A 17,416-nucleotide genomic window follows, 5' to 3' on the forward strand; every position below is an offset into this window, starting at 1 on the left:
CAAATGATGATAAACAGAATGAGGAGCTTCACCTCTCATATCTTCTGGTCCGTATGGTTTGTTCTTTGGTCATAATTATTGTAAGAATTGTGTCGAGATTCAGACCAAAAAAATCTGTTGCATTGTGTAGCGTTTATGGAAGTCACATGCTGAAAAACGAACTCTACGGACCAGAAGATATGAGAGGTGAAGCTTCTCATTCTGTTTATCATCATTTGTTCTTAGCTGCATTGTCATATTTTCATTATTAGAACTACAGTTAAAGTTGGTGTATTTAGACGTGTTTGAGGATCTGATTATTGACAATTTAACATTTTCTTTTTTTTCTGATCAAAGGAACGAAATGAACTAAATGACTCAAAAAAAAAAAAAAGATTCATTCATTCTGATTAAGATTCAAAGAACCGAATCACTAAAATGATCCGATCTTCCCACCACTGCTATAAACTGCTACTGCGCATGACTGGTCTTATCATTTAAACTATGGCTTCTTTAAGACCTAAAGAACAGGAAGTCCGGTTATAAGCAAACAGAGAAAAAAGAAAAATGGATGCAATTGTTTTATTTTTTGGAAGCCGAACCCAATCAAACCAAAAATTCCTATTCATTCCTGACAAACCACAAAACGCGACATTTTTGCGACACTTGCTTTTCGGCTTTAAATTTAAACCGTTAGGAAGGGGGGGGTCGCAGTTGCCATGGTAACCCCTGCAGGCGTCTTTAAAATCCGCTAGTTAGCTAGCTAGTAATCGAAAAAGATGGCGTCTTTTGAAGACTTGGAGATTTTGCGAAGGAAAAACAAGGAGCTGCTGCAGAAATTAAAAGACAGAACGGAACACTTGCAGCGTCTACATTCACACCGGCCAGGTGAGAACTAGGAACATTCAGTAACACGGTTTATATCACCACTTCCGGTTTCGTTGGAAAGTTCTGAACTAACACAGTCTGATCGATATATATATATATATATATATATATATAGAAGTTGAAGAACATAGATTTCTTTTCAGTTAAACTGGGAGACCTAAATCTGTTCCAGAATGACAGAAAGCCTTCTGAATGAAGATCTGCTTTACATGGGGAAGTTGGAGTGGAAGATCTCTTGCTATAGACCTCCAACCCTATTGAACAGCTTTGGGATGAATTTTTCATGCTGACTGCACCCCAGGTCTCCCAACCTTCTCACCTAGATGAATAGGTTCTCACACATCTTTACAAGCAGATCTTTACTACAAGATCTAGTGGAACATCTTTACTCTAAGAGATAATGTGAAGTGGGGAATAAGTTAATAAAAAATAAAAATAATAAAAACAAAAGCACATTCTGAGCTGGGATGGTTAGGTGTCCACAAACTTTTGGCCATTTAGTGTATAACCTGACAAAATGTACATCGATCAGTCATACCATTAAAGCCAATGTCAGGTGACGTGAAATGCACTGAGGAGCTCGTTACATGACACCAATCACATGGGTGGGATTTATTATATACTCAGTAAACGCTTTAAGAAACATGTTCACTCGGCCTCCAGATTCCCCAAAGCTCAGCTTCTCCTTCCCTCTGTCCGGCATCACAGCTTCTGCTCACATCTCAGCATGTCTGGTGGATTTTCATGGATCAGCTGAAGCTCAAACTTCTGGTCATCCCAGATGATTCATCTCAGGAGCTAATGATCTCTGCACGATTCTCTGATCTCCCTTGCAGCCCCCGCTCGCAACCTCGTGTTAACCATGGACATGTCCTTTTCCCTTTCGGTTCTCTTGTCGGTTCCTGCTCTACATCATCAGAAGGATTCGCCTATTTTTACCCACTTGGGTCAGGTTCTTGTTGCTCTCTTGTCAATCCGAGTCTGGCCTACTGCACCTCTCTGCACTCAGGTCTTCCTCTACTCTGCAAACGATCCAAGACCCGGCTGCATGACGTCTTCCATTCGACTTCCCATGACAGCTGCATGACTTGATTCGGCTCTTTGAAATTCCTTTATTCATTTATTTTTTTTCTTTAATCAGAAATTACTTCTTTTAAATAAACAGATCCCCAACACATCTACATACACCACCTTTAAATCTAGTCTATGGGAGTCACGTGACAAAACAAACAAACAACTCGAACCAAAGGAGTCGAGAGATGAACTACTCAATTCTGTACATAACCTGCGGAGATTTTGCGACACTTCACTCATTCGCTTCCAAAATGAACAAATCACTCTTTGAGACGACTCGTTCTTCTGAGTCACTTTAAAGATTCGTTTCAACGAACGAATCGTTCACCTGAAATTACATTTATTGCTTTCGTGGCAGTGGAAACTCGCTGGAACTCGATTTTTGTTCGTCACGTCACACGTGCCACTAAACACATCGAACACCATTTTCAATGAAAAAGCAAATATTGATTTAGATATAAAATGTAAGCTGCATCTTCATCATACACACCAGCACTTAACCCGAAAGCATTTACATTTCTGATGAACGAATGAAGTAAAAATGTGGTGGTTTTAGCTGTTTATCACTCGTCCGATCCCGAGTATCCGTTTCTCAGATCAGATTCCTGCTCGAGGTATTTCACATCCTGGACGTTTGCGAGGATTAACGACGCTCTGCGTAACTTCAGCAGTCATGTAGCTCACATCAATGTGATGCTGTTGACCTCAGCATCACTGCTAGAGTCAGAAATGTATCCCATTAAACAATATTGATTATGATAAATTAAAAATTGTGGGGTGTAGGAGTGCAGTTACTGATAGAATATGCTTATTGTTTTTTTTTTTTGGCTTTCAAAGTTAAATTTAATTGTGCAACATCCTGTAAACAAGGAAGTTCCTGGTGTCACTTATGATGTAGAGATAAAAGTGCTACAGTGTGTGTGTGTGCAGGAAGTGAACGCATTTGTAAAAAAAAACAAACAAAAAAAAAACATTCCACAGAATGTTTGCAGTATAAATAAGTGTATTTCCTAAAAATCCGGTCACGTAAGCAGAAAAACGGGTCTCATTTGTTTGCCCATGATGTGGCTGATAGAAACGTGTGGAGTTGCCCAGGCACGTTGAGGGATGAACTCGTTAACTCAGAAATATCAGCGACAACGACAATGTAAAACAGCTTTGTTTTGGGTTTTTTTCATGACGTCAGATTTTCAGAGAGACGAAAAAGCAAAGTGGCAACACGCCTCAAGTGACGTCCTCCTTCAAGCTCGAGGGAAAAGTCGTCTACACGTCCGCTTTCATCCAGAACCAACCATGCAGCCTAGGTCCAGTATCGCACAGGACACGGGGCAGGTGAGTGCAGGACACATGAATGTTCTCATGGAGAAGAGTTTAATTCCAGTTTTGTAACATGCCAACAAATGGCTGCACGCAGAGTCACAGGGAGCACCTGTGTACATCAGGAGTTGTGTGACTGGTGGTGTTCTGACCATGTTCGCTACCCACGTGCATTACCACATCTGCTATTCTGACCACATGCATTACCACATCTGCGGTTTCATCACAAAACAGTAAGTTAGAACGGAGAGCAAACGGGAATCTCTGCGTAAAACTGGGCAAATCTGCCACAGAGACGTTGGACACGATTTAGCAAGTTTACGGCGATGCACGTCAACCCGCTCGAAAATGTCGAAACCATTCGGCAACTAGCGCACAACGATCATCAGAGAACAATCCACGACGTTGCTGCCGTTGTCGGTGTGTATTTCGGAACAGTCCAAGCGAGTCCATCATCTCCAGCACTGAAAAGGCGAGGCAGGTCCACAGTTTGACCGAGTACATGCTCATAGTCTTTTTCCATATTCGCGGCATTGTGCGTGGAGAATTCGTCTCCAGGGGCCACACCGCAAGTTCTACTGCCAGGTTTTAAGACTCGAAACGTTTCGATCCCACCTCGTACTAGATATTTTCTCTTCCTAAAACTGACTCTTGCATGATGTTGTGATTTGTGGTGAGAGTAGGGAGCAGGTTGAGAAGAGCCTGGAGAGGTGGAGGTACAGGGTGTAGAGAAGAGGAATGAAAGTCAGCAGAAGTAAGACTGAGTACATGTGTGTGAATGAGAGGGAGATTAGATTGAGATGTGCAGAGGAGGAACATGGGGTATATCTGCAGTAAGAAGGTTGAGGATAAGAAGGTTGAGGGTGGAAGAGGAAGTCCAAGGAGGAGGGTTATGGATGTGGTGAGGGAAGACATTCACGTCTTCATTTTCCAAGCGTGTCAAACACCTTCTGCGATTCGTGACAGTTCTCCACGACGGTGTCAAAACTGCAGCCTTTGAGCTTCACCTTCATCTTCGGGAAGAGGTTAAAGTCCGCAGAAGCCAAATCTGGTGAGTAGGGACGAAGCGAGATCATGTTGTTTCTGTTGAGAAATTGTCGTTTGAGGAGAGCAGGGTGACAGGTTGGTCAGAACAGCACCGGTCGCACAACTCCAGACGTACACAGGACGATGTCTTTCGGCACACTGACTTATAAAGGTCGGTTCTCCCTGTGACTGTGTGTGCAGCCTCGTGCTGCCATCTGCTGGAATGTTACAAAACAGTAGTCTCTTCTAAATGAAATAATAATTGAGATCAGGTTCATACAGACAGAAAAAGTCAGAAACCCAAGCCACGTTTCTCCTTGTTCAGAACTCCACATATAAAAATACCCCCTGATACTTCCCCATTTCTCCGTTTGTCACATGCGTGATGCTCAGAGACGTTTCTCAGATCCCTTGTTTGTGCTAAAAAAACTGTCTGCACACTCACGTGTATATATTATTGTTTTTTTTTATGTTTACTGTAGGAGACTCTGATCCTTGTGTGTTTTTTCTTTTTCTCTTTTCCAGAGCCAAGTCAAGCTTCCACCTGGAGACGCTGAACTGGGGAGAGTGTCAGAGAGACGATGTGTGCAGCCTTTACTGGGATACGACTGGATTGCTGGTACGTTTTGGAGGGAAAGATCTTGTTTTTTTTCCCCCTGTTCTTTTAATTTAAAGGGGGAATTAAATGGGATTTCAACCTATTATAATTTATTGTTGAATATGGAAATAAGGAACTGCCCAGAACATTTCCTCACACTGCTTATGAAGCTTATCACCACTAGGTAGAGTCCTACTCAAAAACCATTAGGATGGATTTAGACTGTAACATCAATGCCGATAAAGCTGATGGTGTCACCCAGATATGAATGGGTTCCTCTCAAGGTTCCTTCCACAGTCTCACATCATTTCCTCTGGTTTGATAATTAGATTTAAAACTTAGATGAGGCTACAATTTTGTAATAAAGAAAAAATTATATTCTGAATCTATTAAAGCTGCTTTTGTGACAATGTTCATTGTTAAAAGTTCTATACAAGTAACATCCGCCTGTCATTATCTTGTTTTTACTAACGAAAGAAGGTTTTCATTTACGATAATAAAGCAAAGCGAAAAAAAAGCAAGAGGAAACTCGAAGCGTACAGATGTTAGGAAATTAAAATAAGCTGGAATGTTTTTGGACATGTGTTTTGCATAAACTGCCCCAATGATTTTCATTTTGGAGTAAGTTTTTACTGGGAAATGCGTCTAAATTCATGTTCCTGGTTATTAAAATATGAACTGCAAGAAGATAACATCGATTCCTCCATGTGTTTGTGTTCAGGTCTGCTCGATGCTGAGAACTCCCTGACCGAGCACTCCGAGCACTTCTTCAGCGAGCTCCAGACCTTCCGCCAAGTCAACAAGGACGAGTGTGTCCACAGTGCTTCCTCATGGACAGAAGGGTGTGTTTGTGTGTGTTTTTGTGTGTGTGTGTGTGTGTTTGTGTGTGTGTGTGTGTGTGTGTGTGTGTGTGTGTGTGTGTGTGTGTGTGTGTGTGTGTGTGTGTGTGTGTGTGTGTGTGTGTGTTGTCCTCATTCCGCTGCTCGATCGAGAGCAGCGTTATTTCAGTTTCTGTTCCAGCAAGGCCGTTTCCCTCAGCGCTCTCTGTGTCTATCAGTCATACATGGAACCAGAGCTTGTGATTTTTGATGAAATGTTTATTGGAAAATATGTGTAGCAAATTACAGGGTATTTTTTTCATGTATTTATATTATATGGTCTAAAGATTGGAGGCACCTGACAAAACATGTGTGTTCTTCCTCAAAACTGTTTGTGTGTGAAGGGTGTATCCACAGAGGAAACGCAGCTCTGATCGGCACGGGTACCATGACAACAAAAAACACAGACTCAAAGAAGAGGCCTGAAACAAATCCCGTGGCAATTTCCACTTTGGCATTAACACGAACAGTGTGAATCATCACCTGACCTTGTGATTCTTCTCCAAACTGTCACCACAAAGCCGGAGGCACACAGTTTTATTTGGATGCTTTATAATAAAATGTTGCATGGTTTGGAGAGCAAGATCTTGAGTGGCCTGCTGTAGAGCTCTAATCTCAACCTTACTGAACATCTCTGGGATGAATGTGAATGCTGACTTCACCCCAGACCTCCTCACCTTCTCACCTACATCAGTACCTGACTTAACTAACACACATGTCCACAAGCACACTCCAAAATCTAGTGGAACATCTTCCCAGAAGAGTGGAGAGAAATTATAAGAGCAAATGTGGAGACTAAATGTGAAATGCGATGCTCAATAAGCACATACCGTACTGATGACCAGGTGTCTGCACACTTATGGCAATACAGTGTGTGTGTGTGTGTGTGTGAGAGAGATTGTATATTTGATGTATCAGGGCTGCAACTGACGATCATTTTTTCAATTAATCGATGAGGATGCCTGAGGAATGGAGCAGGAGTTTGCTGGTAACGGTTTTTAAGAATAAGGAAGATGTGCAGAACAGGGTGGAGAGAGGAGTTATGGAATTGTATGAGGAAGTCTGGTGTGTCAGAGAAGTATGTGAGGGTGGTGCAGGACATGTATGAGGACAGTGTGACAGCAGTGAAGTGTGCAGTAGGAACGATAGACTGGTTCAAGGTGGAGGTTGGACTGCATCAAGGATCGGCCCTGAGCCCTGTCCTGTTTGCAGTGGTGATGGACAGGTTGAAGGACGAGGTCAGACAGGAGTCTCTGTGGACTATGATGGTGGTGGTTGAAGAGAATCCCCCTTTCATATGTAAAGCGCTTTGAGTGCTGCAGAAAAGCGCTATATAAATGTAACAAATTATTATGATGTTTGCGGATGATATTGTGATTTGTGGTGAGAGTAGGGAGCAGGTGGAGAAGAGCCTGGAGAGGTGGAGGTACGTAAGGAAGTAAGACACAGTACATGTGTGTGAATAAAAGGGAAGGCAGTAGAGTGGTGCAGTTGCAGGAAGGATGTTGAGCTGTTCATTGGAAGTGACGACGATGGACATGATTAGAAACGGGTTTATTAGAGGGACAGCGCATGTAGGACGTTTTGGAGACAAGGTGAGGGAGGTGAGATTGAGATGGTTGGATATGGTCAGAGGAGGGACATAGGGTATATCAGTAGGAGAATGCTGAGGATGGAGCCACCAGGAAGGATGAAAAGAGGAAGGCCAAGGAGGAGGTTTATGGATGTGGTGAGGGAAGTTAATTTGAATGAGGCAGATGAAGAGGACAGAGGGGTACTGATGATCCGCTTGGGAGCCCCCTAATGGGAGAAGCCGAAAGAAAAAGAAGAATTGATGATTATTTTAATATTATTATTAAATTATCTTCAGTTGTGAAGATATAAGCATCTAGAATATATAATGAATTAAAATTTGCATATTTTAATTATATATGCATAAATTAAATATACAAAAAAGCATTTGAACGTAGTAAAGCCGCTGTAAATCACGTCTAAAAACAGACAAGTTACTGTTGTAGTAGACCGGGGGTGGCCAACCAGTCAAAGACCGAGAGCCACATTTTTGACTGTGTTACCGCAAAGAGCCACATCATACACATGGGCACACATGAACATCACCCATCCCCATCACACATGAACATCACCCATCCCTCTTACACACACACACACACACACACACACCTCTGCTCAGCCAGATTTATTGTAAATGTCACACGCCAACATAATGACAGAAATGGACTCCTACAGTTCTAAGACCACAGGACAGTCATTTTCAACAATGAACATTGTGTGCACTGTCTCACACACACAAACTCAGTTTAACCAAGTCCACAAACAAAAATATAATAATTTACAATAGCGTTTTTCTTTTACTATGCATGTTACTTAGTGGGACTTTTGGCATTCCTTGCCTTGAACAATCCCCTTCAAATCTGCCTCGTAAATTTGCCACTCGAAGCAATTCTTTCACGTGTGTCAGTCAGAACAGATCAATGCTTTGATTTCACGTGTTTCAGGGTAGAAAACACAGACTTTGTGTGTGTGTTTTTTTATGTGCGTGTTCACTTCACTTGAGCTCAATACGGTATTTATGTCAAATGCGCATGTGTGTGAGATGAATATACACATGAGAAAGCTGAATTGTGTCAGAGGGCCACACCAACGATAATATTTTAGGGATGCACCGAAATGAAAAATCAATTCAAAAGTCAATGAAATCCATAATTTTTTTTGTTATGCCTTTTGCCTCGGCACCATCACTGGAAAACTTTCCTGCCTTTTCAAAAACGTCCTCTACAGACGGAGTGCGCACGCTCGGATTGACTTTACTTTTCTGCGCCGCGTTCTTCTCATGTTTAGAATAGCAATCGGGATGTTTGTATTTCAGGTGATAAATTAATCCCGACTTGGAGAAACTCTTTGCAGATACCCCCCCCTTGAAATTTCAGCATTGCATGTTTTGCAAATCGCTCTCCACACACCGCAGACATGTTGCTCTTATCCAGATAACCGTGTGCTGCTGCGCTTTTTTATTGCGTCATTACAATTGTGTTTCTGCGTGTTGTTTCGGTGATTTAGGTATTTCCGAAAATTCTCGGTGCATCGCTGTAATTTATGATTGGCCTCATGCCAAGGTCTGATATACCGCAAAGTTTCCCAGTAGGGGCAAGCTCATTTAAGTCCTAAAAATACCGCATTGAACTCGAGCAAAGCGAACACGCACATTAAAAATCAAACACACACAAACTTCGAAAGGAACGTAAGAGCCGCATGAAACCAGCCAAAGAGCCGCATGCAGCTCGCGAGCCACGGGTTGGCCACCCCTGTAGTAGACAAACGCTATAAAAGAGAACAGAACCGAGAAGCGGTTCAGAAACAGAACCTACGGTGCCGATGTTTCGTCTTCTGCCGTGACTTGGGACACACACTTGTTCCTGCTGCCGGTTGACCCTGTTCTCCCAACCCTGATCTAGATAACAGCATCGGTTCTAGTTGTTGCAGCCCTTTATTTATTTATTCATTTTAGATTTTATTCTCATCACATGCCTCACAGTTGTACATCAACTTCTGTTTTTTGTTTCGTGTTTCAGAGATTTCTTCTTGTTTGTTTGTTTGTTTGTTTGTTAAAGGCCCAGATTGAAAAAATTGTAGATTTAGAAAATCCACTAGGTGAATCCCCAGAGTCACCTGAATCGTTGTTTTGTGCATTTGGTGTTGACAGGCTTCATGTTGGCCTCCTGGAATCTTCTCTAGAAGACGGCGTGACTAACCACAAGCAAACTCCAGACACTCACCAATGTATGGTTCTTTCTGTTGGCATATGACGCTATTTTAACAGTACGTTCTCGACCACGTTAATGATCTGATCTTTTTTTTTTAGGTACGTTCTGCTACCGAATCAATAATCGGCTTTTCGCGACTCCTCTGGATGCTCAAGCTGCATGTCCCGTTTGCAAGACGCCCATAGAGAAGCATCCACACAGAGAGAAGGAGCCTGCGTTTATCAGGTGCGGATGTGACCAAGGAGAAGTTTTTGTTTTCTTTCATTAATGGCCATTAACTTCATGCTGGTGTTTGTGACCAGGGTCAGCATTCCTCGCGCAACACTTCTGCCCGCTTATCGGTACAAAGCGCACCGCCGATGCAGCTTCGATCCATCAGACAGTCTCGGTTTACCCTCTGTGAGGTTTTTTTAAATATCTATATAAAAGTGAAAAGAGAAAATGTCTGGATCAGTATTGAGGAACGCACTTTTGTGTTGGTTCCTCGTGCAGCACTGTCTGTCCGGATGGACAAACATCTCGATGGGAGCAGGATCCGAGATGAGCAGCCTAGATTTGAGAAGCTCCATGGAGATCAGGCCAAATCCAAAAACGGTGCCTTCAGCCAAGCTGGTGAGAATTTCCACTCATTTATCCATCAGCCGTCCATCTGTCCATCAAATGCTCTTCCACCCATTCATCCACCCTCCAGTCACCCATCTATCTATCTATCTATCTATCTATCTATCTATCTATCTATCTATCTATCTATCCATCCATCCATCCATCCATCCATCCATCCATCCATCCATCCATCCATCCATCCATCCATCCATCCATCCATCCATCCAACCATCACCCCAACCACTCATCCATCCATCTGTTTTCCATCCGCTCACTTTTTTCCATCTATCCATCACTCTGTCCATCATCCATTAAACTATACATATGTACAGCTATCATCCATCCATCTAACAATACCAACTCATGCATACAGTAATGATGACAAATGTGGAAACTCCGAGTCTTTTATGGTTTTTGAGGGACACGTGCGTGTTCCTTTTGTTTCTATGCACTAAACCTCAGTAATGTCATGTTATGAAGATGTATTTTGACTAAACAAATCTAGAAATGTCCAGAAGGAACATGCATGTGTCTCAAAAACCATGAAAACTTGGTGTTTTCAAAAGTTTTAACAGGCTCTTTATATTTCTGCACCCATCCATTACCAGTCATGCAGTCTTAAAACAACAAACACACTCTACTGGCACGTTACCTTGGTTACATCAGGTTACCTTGGCTACATGTAACATGGATGACATCACCACCACACAGGCACACAATTTCCATTCTCTATTCTTTTCTTCCTGAATAAAGAAATGATCACATTTTATCAACATTGTTTTGGCTGCTACCCCACGGGTAATTCCAGCAGTATGGATGTGTCATTTTGACTACTACTGATGCCATATATAAAGCTGGTCATGTGATTTGGAGAGATGTCACGTACTGAAGAGAGGTGAATAATCAGAGAAAGATCATTCGTAAGCAAAAGCAGCACCAGTACCAGTCAAAAGTTTGGACACACCTTCTCCTTCAATGGTTATTATTTTTTATTATTTTCTACATTAATACTTGAAGGCATCCAAACTATAAAAGAACACGTATGGATTTATGTACTAAACAACAACAACAACAAAAAAACGCCTATAAAAGCAGCTCCCTTTAGCTTTAATGCGAGTTTGGCCGGCATTCTCTCATCAGATTCACGAGGTCATCACCTGGAATGGTTTTTAATGGTTTTGTCTTTTGTGACATTGTTTGCCTTCCTAATGTGCTTTAGACCCTCAGTTGTCTTGTGCAGAAGAAAAGGGTGAGTACACAGTCAATAGCAGTATTAGTGTTACTACAGTGTTACTACTGTACAAGTCTATATTACGGCAGGAAACATTCAGCTGAGGAAAGCGTAAAGATCCATCAGTACTAAAATAAATGAATTTCAGTCAGTCCGAAAAGTCTCAAAAACCTTAAACATGTTCCCATGTGCAGTCTCTAAAACCCATCAAAACGCAATGATGAAACAGGTTCTAAGAACCGTTCTGAGAAAGAAAGACTAAGAGCTACCTCTACTGCAGAGGCTATCACAATTTATCAGAATCACCAGCCTCAGAAACCACCGAATTACATACATGTTTCTCAGAGCGTGTTGATAGACATATTTCAACATCTCCTCCAAACAGTGTGAGTCAGAAGTAAAATAGTCAAATTGTGGCAAAAAAGAAACCATTTCTTCTGAAGAAAAACCAACAGAGGAGATGTGCTTGGGTCAAGAAACACCAGGAATGGACATTGAATTAGTGGAAAACTGTCAGATTGGTCCTCCTTTCAGATTTTTACTTTGAACTGCTGTCATTGTTAAATATACAGAAGGAGAACGGATGGTTCCTGAATGTGTGTTTGCCACTGAGAAGAATGAAGTAGGAGGTGTGATGGTGTGGAGGTGCTTTGATGGTGACATTGTTGTTGATTGAGTCTAAATTGAGATCAAACATAACCAGCATGGCTCCCACAGCATTTTGCAGCGACATGCCATCTCATCTGGTTTGCACTTTGTGGAACCATCATTTTTTTTTCAACTGGACAAATGACCCCAAACACACCTCTACGTTCTGTAGCTATTTGTTTAAGTAGGAGAGTGATGGAGCACTGCATCAGATGACCTGGCCTCCACAATCAGCCCATTTAAATCCAGTTGAGACAGATTGGTACGAGTTGGACCGGAGAGTGAAGGAAAAGCAGCCAACAAGCACTTAACACCTCTGGGAACTCTTCAGGAAAGATATTCTAGGTGACCACCTCACGAGGCTGTTTGAGAGAATCCCAAGAGTGTGCAAATCTGTCATCATAAAGATCATAATCATAAGATATTCTGAGATATTTAACACATATTTGTTCACTACATAATTCCAGACGTGTTTTTTCATAAATTGGACGTCTTTAGTATTAATGTACATATAAAGAAATAATAAGAATGAAGCAAAACTGAAGGGGAAGATGTTTTGACTGGTTCTATAAATAAATGACTATAATAGCACATGTAAATGTTACGTCAGTACAGTGCGGTTAAACTTTATTGATGTAAGTGTAAAACTTAGTTACATTTCAGTTACAGTTGAAATGTATTGACGTTGTTTCCACGGTAAAGGGGACATTTACATGGAATTGCCCTGAACTGTTTCCCCTCAGGTGGTGTTAAGATCCATACCAAGAGGTTAATGGTTATCAGGTTGTCAGTACAGGGCACATGGTGCTAACTGGTTTTAGCCCTGTTTCACACGGAAACCTTGATTCGTTGATGGTACGGAGGAATTTAGTGGTAAACCACTACACATCATAACTTTGAAGAAATCTGATTCACCAGAAGGAAATGACTTGCTGTAGTAAAGAAAGAAATATTAGGAGGCAAACTGTTTTTTTATTAAGTGATGAGTGTCCGGGTGATGTGATTAAAACCGAGTCACCGTCACCACCGCTCATGGGATATAAAGCCATTTCTTTTCCGCACCATTTCCCAACAATTAGATGTATTTTTTTTTTTATTTATTACAGAACGACATGCTGTACTTTTTATCCATAAATAGTTACACGTTGAACAGCCACGAAACCAATAGTCATTCGTGCACCAAAAAAATACAGCGTGTCTTGTTATTCCGATACCAGAACTAGTTTTGTACCACGCCAACAGATGGCAGCACAAGGCTGCACTCACAGTCACAGGGAGCACCGACCTTTACAAGTCAGTGTGCCTGATCGGGCTCGCGGTTGCGGGAGCGGATCCGATGCGGAGATCCACCATTAAGGAGCTTGTCTTCGACAAGAAGACAACTCTGGGAGTCCTATTGCTTTGCAAGGCGACTATTTTGAAGATGATAGCATGTAAACGTAAATAATATTTACACCTCTGGAAACTCCTACAATAGGCATGTGAGCGTCAGAACTGGGACCATGCAGCAGAAGGTGGCCTGGTCTGATGAATGACCTTTGCGGGGTTTACCTGAGAATGAGATGGCACCAGGATGCACTTTTTGGAGGAATGCGAGCTGGTAGAGGCAGTGTGACGCTCTGGGTGATGTTCTGCTGGGAAACCATGGGTCCTGGTGTTTACGTGGATGTTACGTTGATGTTTGATGACCTAAACTTTATTACAGACCCCCTTAAGTTACACCAATTCATGGCCACTGTGTTCCCTAAAGCCTGTGTACTCTTTTAGTAAGATGATGCTTTCTGCACTTCCACACTGTTAAGGAACCGTTTGTGGAACATTAAGGTTCAAGCCGTCGGCCTCCAAATTCCTCAGATCTCAATCTGATCAAGTGGACGCTCCAGACGAACAAGTCTGATCCATGAGGATGTTTCCTTTCAGGGCTTCTGCTGATAATGTCTTTGTGCACCTCTGTAGTCTTTTCTCTCTAGCTATAACACTCTGACATTTGAACACCGGGATTTCCTGTGTTGTGTAGGAATGGTGAACCTTATCATCTGATCTCTTTATTTATGTTACAAACCCTTTGACCTTTTTATTTTCTTCAAATCTTTCCTCTTCAGTTGTAGAGATTATTGCTATGTTTTGTTTTTTTGTGATATGCCCCATTTACAGGATCGCTCAGGGTCCAGGGCGTCAGGACGCCAGCTCTCCGATCAGCTTTTGCACGTTTCTCGTCTGGCGCAATATCAGATCCAGCGTAACGCCGTTACCAGGAGAAACCCGAACATGAGCTCCTGCTGAGCATTTTACCGACTGTGCCACTGAATGCTGATTTCAGGCGAAATTCTGATCACACAGATCATACAGATGCAGGTGATGGTTTTCAAAGGAACTCCAGATGATCCTAATCATGCTGGTCTGAGCATGTTACAGATGCTGGAGTTCAGAACAGGCTCAATATTTCATAAAAAGTTTTTTGAGGCCTAAAATATGAAGCAGTGCTTGAAGTAAAGGGCTTTTTTCCGGTTTTGTTGTTTTTGTTTTTTTCACGGTTAAATACCGTGCTATATTTGTGCAACACTTTATGTCGCTTGCTCACGTATTAGCGGGTATAAACATCTTTGTAGCAGAACTTACTTCAGTGGAGACGTTTACTTTTTTTATACATTAAATAATACATTTTATACGCATTTCTTGTCAGACAGGAGCGCCGTTCGCACGAGCCCACCTCCGTGTAATCTATTTCTGTGAAAGTCATGACGACTCTTAGAGTTGTTGTTGTATAGAGTTAACACCAGTCCAGAATTGAATTTTTTTTGTCACCACATCAGCCACACTTCATCGTCCCTTTTTTGTTCTTACTTTGCAAGCTGACGTCCGTCTTTTTTTTTTTTTTTTTTTTTTCTCCAGGAAAAGATATCATCAAAACCCTGTGATCTGTTAAATAAAAAAAAAAATCACACGGCCCTTTATCTCGTTTCCGCTGTAGTTTCATCTCAAAAAAAGCTAAACGCACCTGATAAGAAAAAAAGGTCAGAGCAGAAGGTGTGGCAGATACAGATACTGTAGATGAACTCGTATTGTAAAGGCGAATGGTGAGAAAGTAACGAAAGCCCCTTTTTTGTGGGTTTATTGTGTGATTGCTGGTGGTGGTGGGGTTGTGGGTGGGTGTAACGAGATGGGGCGTCCCCTCAGACAGTACGGTTTTTATTTTGTGATGAAGTAATAAAATAAACAATAGAAAAAAACGTAGTGCCAGTTGGTCATTTACAAGCCACATTCTGGTATGACTGGATGAGTTACATCAGTGTGTGAATGAAACACTTTAATTGTGAATTTATATATTTATATATATATATATATGGGGTTTTTTTTACTTACATTGTAGCTGATACTGTCAGCTGCTCATCACTGTGAGTTCCTGACCACAGCGAAGGTGTCAGCTGGAGTTTTTAGGCCAAGATGTCAATTAAAAATAGCGACCACAATGATCTCGCTTAATGAGTTTCTCTTTTTTTTTTCATTGATTCTTGGAGTGAAGTTTTGCCTTCTGATATTTTAAGTTATTTTTAAAACTAAGGCCAACAAGGTCTTCCCCAAACCCCCCCCAAACCTAAACAACCATAACAGAGATGCAAAGTCTGCATTCAACCGTAACTACAAGTGTGGGCTAGTGGGGAAAAAACCCAAAACAACAAAAAAAACCGAGCAAAATTGTGCAGAATAATGCATTATGCATTCTCCAGGGTCTGAAATGGAAATAAATCCTACCTTTCCTTTATTTTTAAACATGGTCATGTAAATGAAGGCTGAATAGGTGCTGCTAAGCACAACCAGGAGATCCTTGGTCTAAAAAATATCACCAGAAGATCTGGTGTCTATTTTTTATAGATATATTTAAATCTGCCCAGTAGCTACTACAGTGATCAGTACCACACGCATATTCTTTTCCAGCAGAAACTGATGCGGATGTCCTTTGAATTTCTTCTGGGTGGGAGGTGGTATCTCCAGTGGCGAATTTCTGATCAAAAGTTGACGGGTTCAAATCCCAACAGCATTAACAAGGCCCTTAAAACTCAACCCGCCTGAGATAAGTGGACGAGGACATCTGCCGTGAATGTAACTGTATTTTCAGCTGTATGAGGTGATATTAAAAAGTTTGGAGACTAAGTTTGGAGGTGCTGTTCTGACCACGTGCGTTACCACGTCTGCGATTTCATCACAAGGTAAACACGTGAAACTGCTGCAGATCTGCCACAGAGACGTTTGACAAACGGCGATGCAGCATCGAGTAGTTCGAGGTGGTTTTTTTTTTGGAGTGCACAAGACGGCGAGAGATCAGAAAAACTGTTCGACGAGCTCTTCAACAAAAAGACGACTTCCAGAACACGTGCCAGAAGAACGCTGAAGAGCGCTGTATTGCTGTGCTGTGCAAGAGGACTATTTTGAAGCTCATGGCGTGTAAACTGAAACAGTACGTTCTTGTTAACAGAGTCAACAGTTAGTCAAGGTTAGTCAAGGTCAAGGTCTGCTGAAAGTCTCAGTCAGATTGTGTATTGATGGTTTTGATTTGGGGTGGATTTCTATAGAAGGCATATTTTATATATATATATATTTTGCTTAAAAGCATGTTCAATGCTGAGGGTAAAAGTGAGTAGGTGACTAATCATTACTGGTTGAGGTATCGCTTGTATTCTGAGTGTGTGTGTGTGTGTGTGTGTGTGTGTGTGTGTGTGTGTGTGTGTGTGTGAAAACATCTTTAACTGAGAATTGTGTGCAAGGAGATAAAACTTTGAGTTTTATCTCCTTGCGTTACTAAAAGTGCTGAGGTGGCAAATCTCAAAATGAAAGTGCATGAGAGGGGGTTTATGGGGGTGTATAACGATGTATGAATCAGAAAGCTTGAGAGTGTACCACATGAGTATATAAGAGAGAGGAAAAGTGTGGATGAAGGTGGACGTTTTTCAGAAGCGTGTAAACATTTCAACATGCTCAGAAACATCAGTGAACATCAGTGAACAGAAATCATCCAAATCTAATCAGAATTCAGAGTGACCAGTTTTTTTCCCTGCAGAACACCATCAGTTCTTCTAACTACATTTGCATGCTGTTTTTGAAGGGCTTCAGCTGGTAGGTCGTTCCAAACATCTTGGAGAACTAATTGCATATCTTCTGTGTATGTATGCTCCTCAAATCCTTCTTTCTCAGGGATTTACTCAAAGTTAATATCAAAACTCTCACATCATAACATTTCTCAATGATCTTGACAGAATGTTTGGGGTTTTAAATAACTTCTACAGAAGAAATTTGGGGCCAATTAGACGCCTCTCTGATGGTACTGCATGATGGATAAGTATATGCCTGTATTTCTCATCACTGAGGACACCATTCATGACCATGAACAAATCTC

The 17,416-nt window shown here is 41.6% G+C and overlaps 1 protein-coding gene across 1 annotated transcript; it reads left to right on the plus strand.

Annotated features, from left to right (window-relative positions):
• Positions 1-530: 530 nt before the first annotated feature.
• On the plus strand, positions 531-14,978 carry LOC124402520 (migration and invasion inhibitory protein). The gene is made up of 9 exons (XM_046875605.1): positions 531-867; positions 3,128-3,273; positions 4,810-4,903; positions 5,604-5,724; positions 9,482-9,558; positions 9,641-9,767; positions 9,845-9,941; positions 10,035-10,154; positions 14,179-14,978. The coding sequence occupies exons 1-9, from the start codon at positions 759-761 to the stop codon at positions 14,305-14,307; spliced, it is 1,020 nt and encodes a 339-aa protein (XP_046731561.1). The 5' UTR covers positions 531-758; the 3' UTR covers positions 14,308-14,978.
• The last annotated feature ends 2,438 nt before the right edge of the window (positions 14,979-17,416 follow it).

The sequence above is a fragment of the Silurus meridionalis genome, chromosome 19, assembly GCF_014805685.1.
Source record: "Silurus meridionalis isolate SWU-2019-XX chromosome 19, ASM1480568v1, whole genome shotgun sequence".
In the NCBI taxonomy this organism is placed as follows: Eukaryota; Metazoa; Chordata; class Actinopteri; order Siluriformes; family Siluridae; genus Silurus; species Silurus meridionalis.

What these genes read in the sequence shown, in the direction of transcription:
- LOC124402520 (XM_046875605.1), top strand. Translation starts at nt 759, where the DNA reads ATGGCGTCTTTTGAAGACTTGGAGATTTTGCGAAGGAAAAACAAGGAG. An exon ending in GCTTCCTCATGGACAGAAGG is followed by an intron (nt 5,725 to 9,481) that starts GTGTGTTTGTGT and finishes TGGTGTTGACAG; the next exon opens with GCTTCATGTTGGCCTCCTGG. An exon ending in AAGGAGCCTGCGTTTATCAG is followed by an intron (nt 9,768 to 9,844) that starts GTGCGGATGTGA and finishes GTTTGTGACCAG; the next exon opens with GGTCAGCATTCCTCGCGCAA.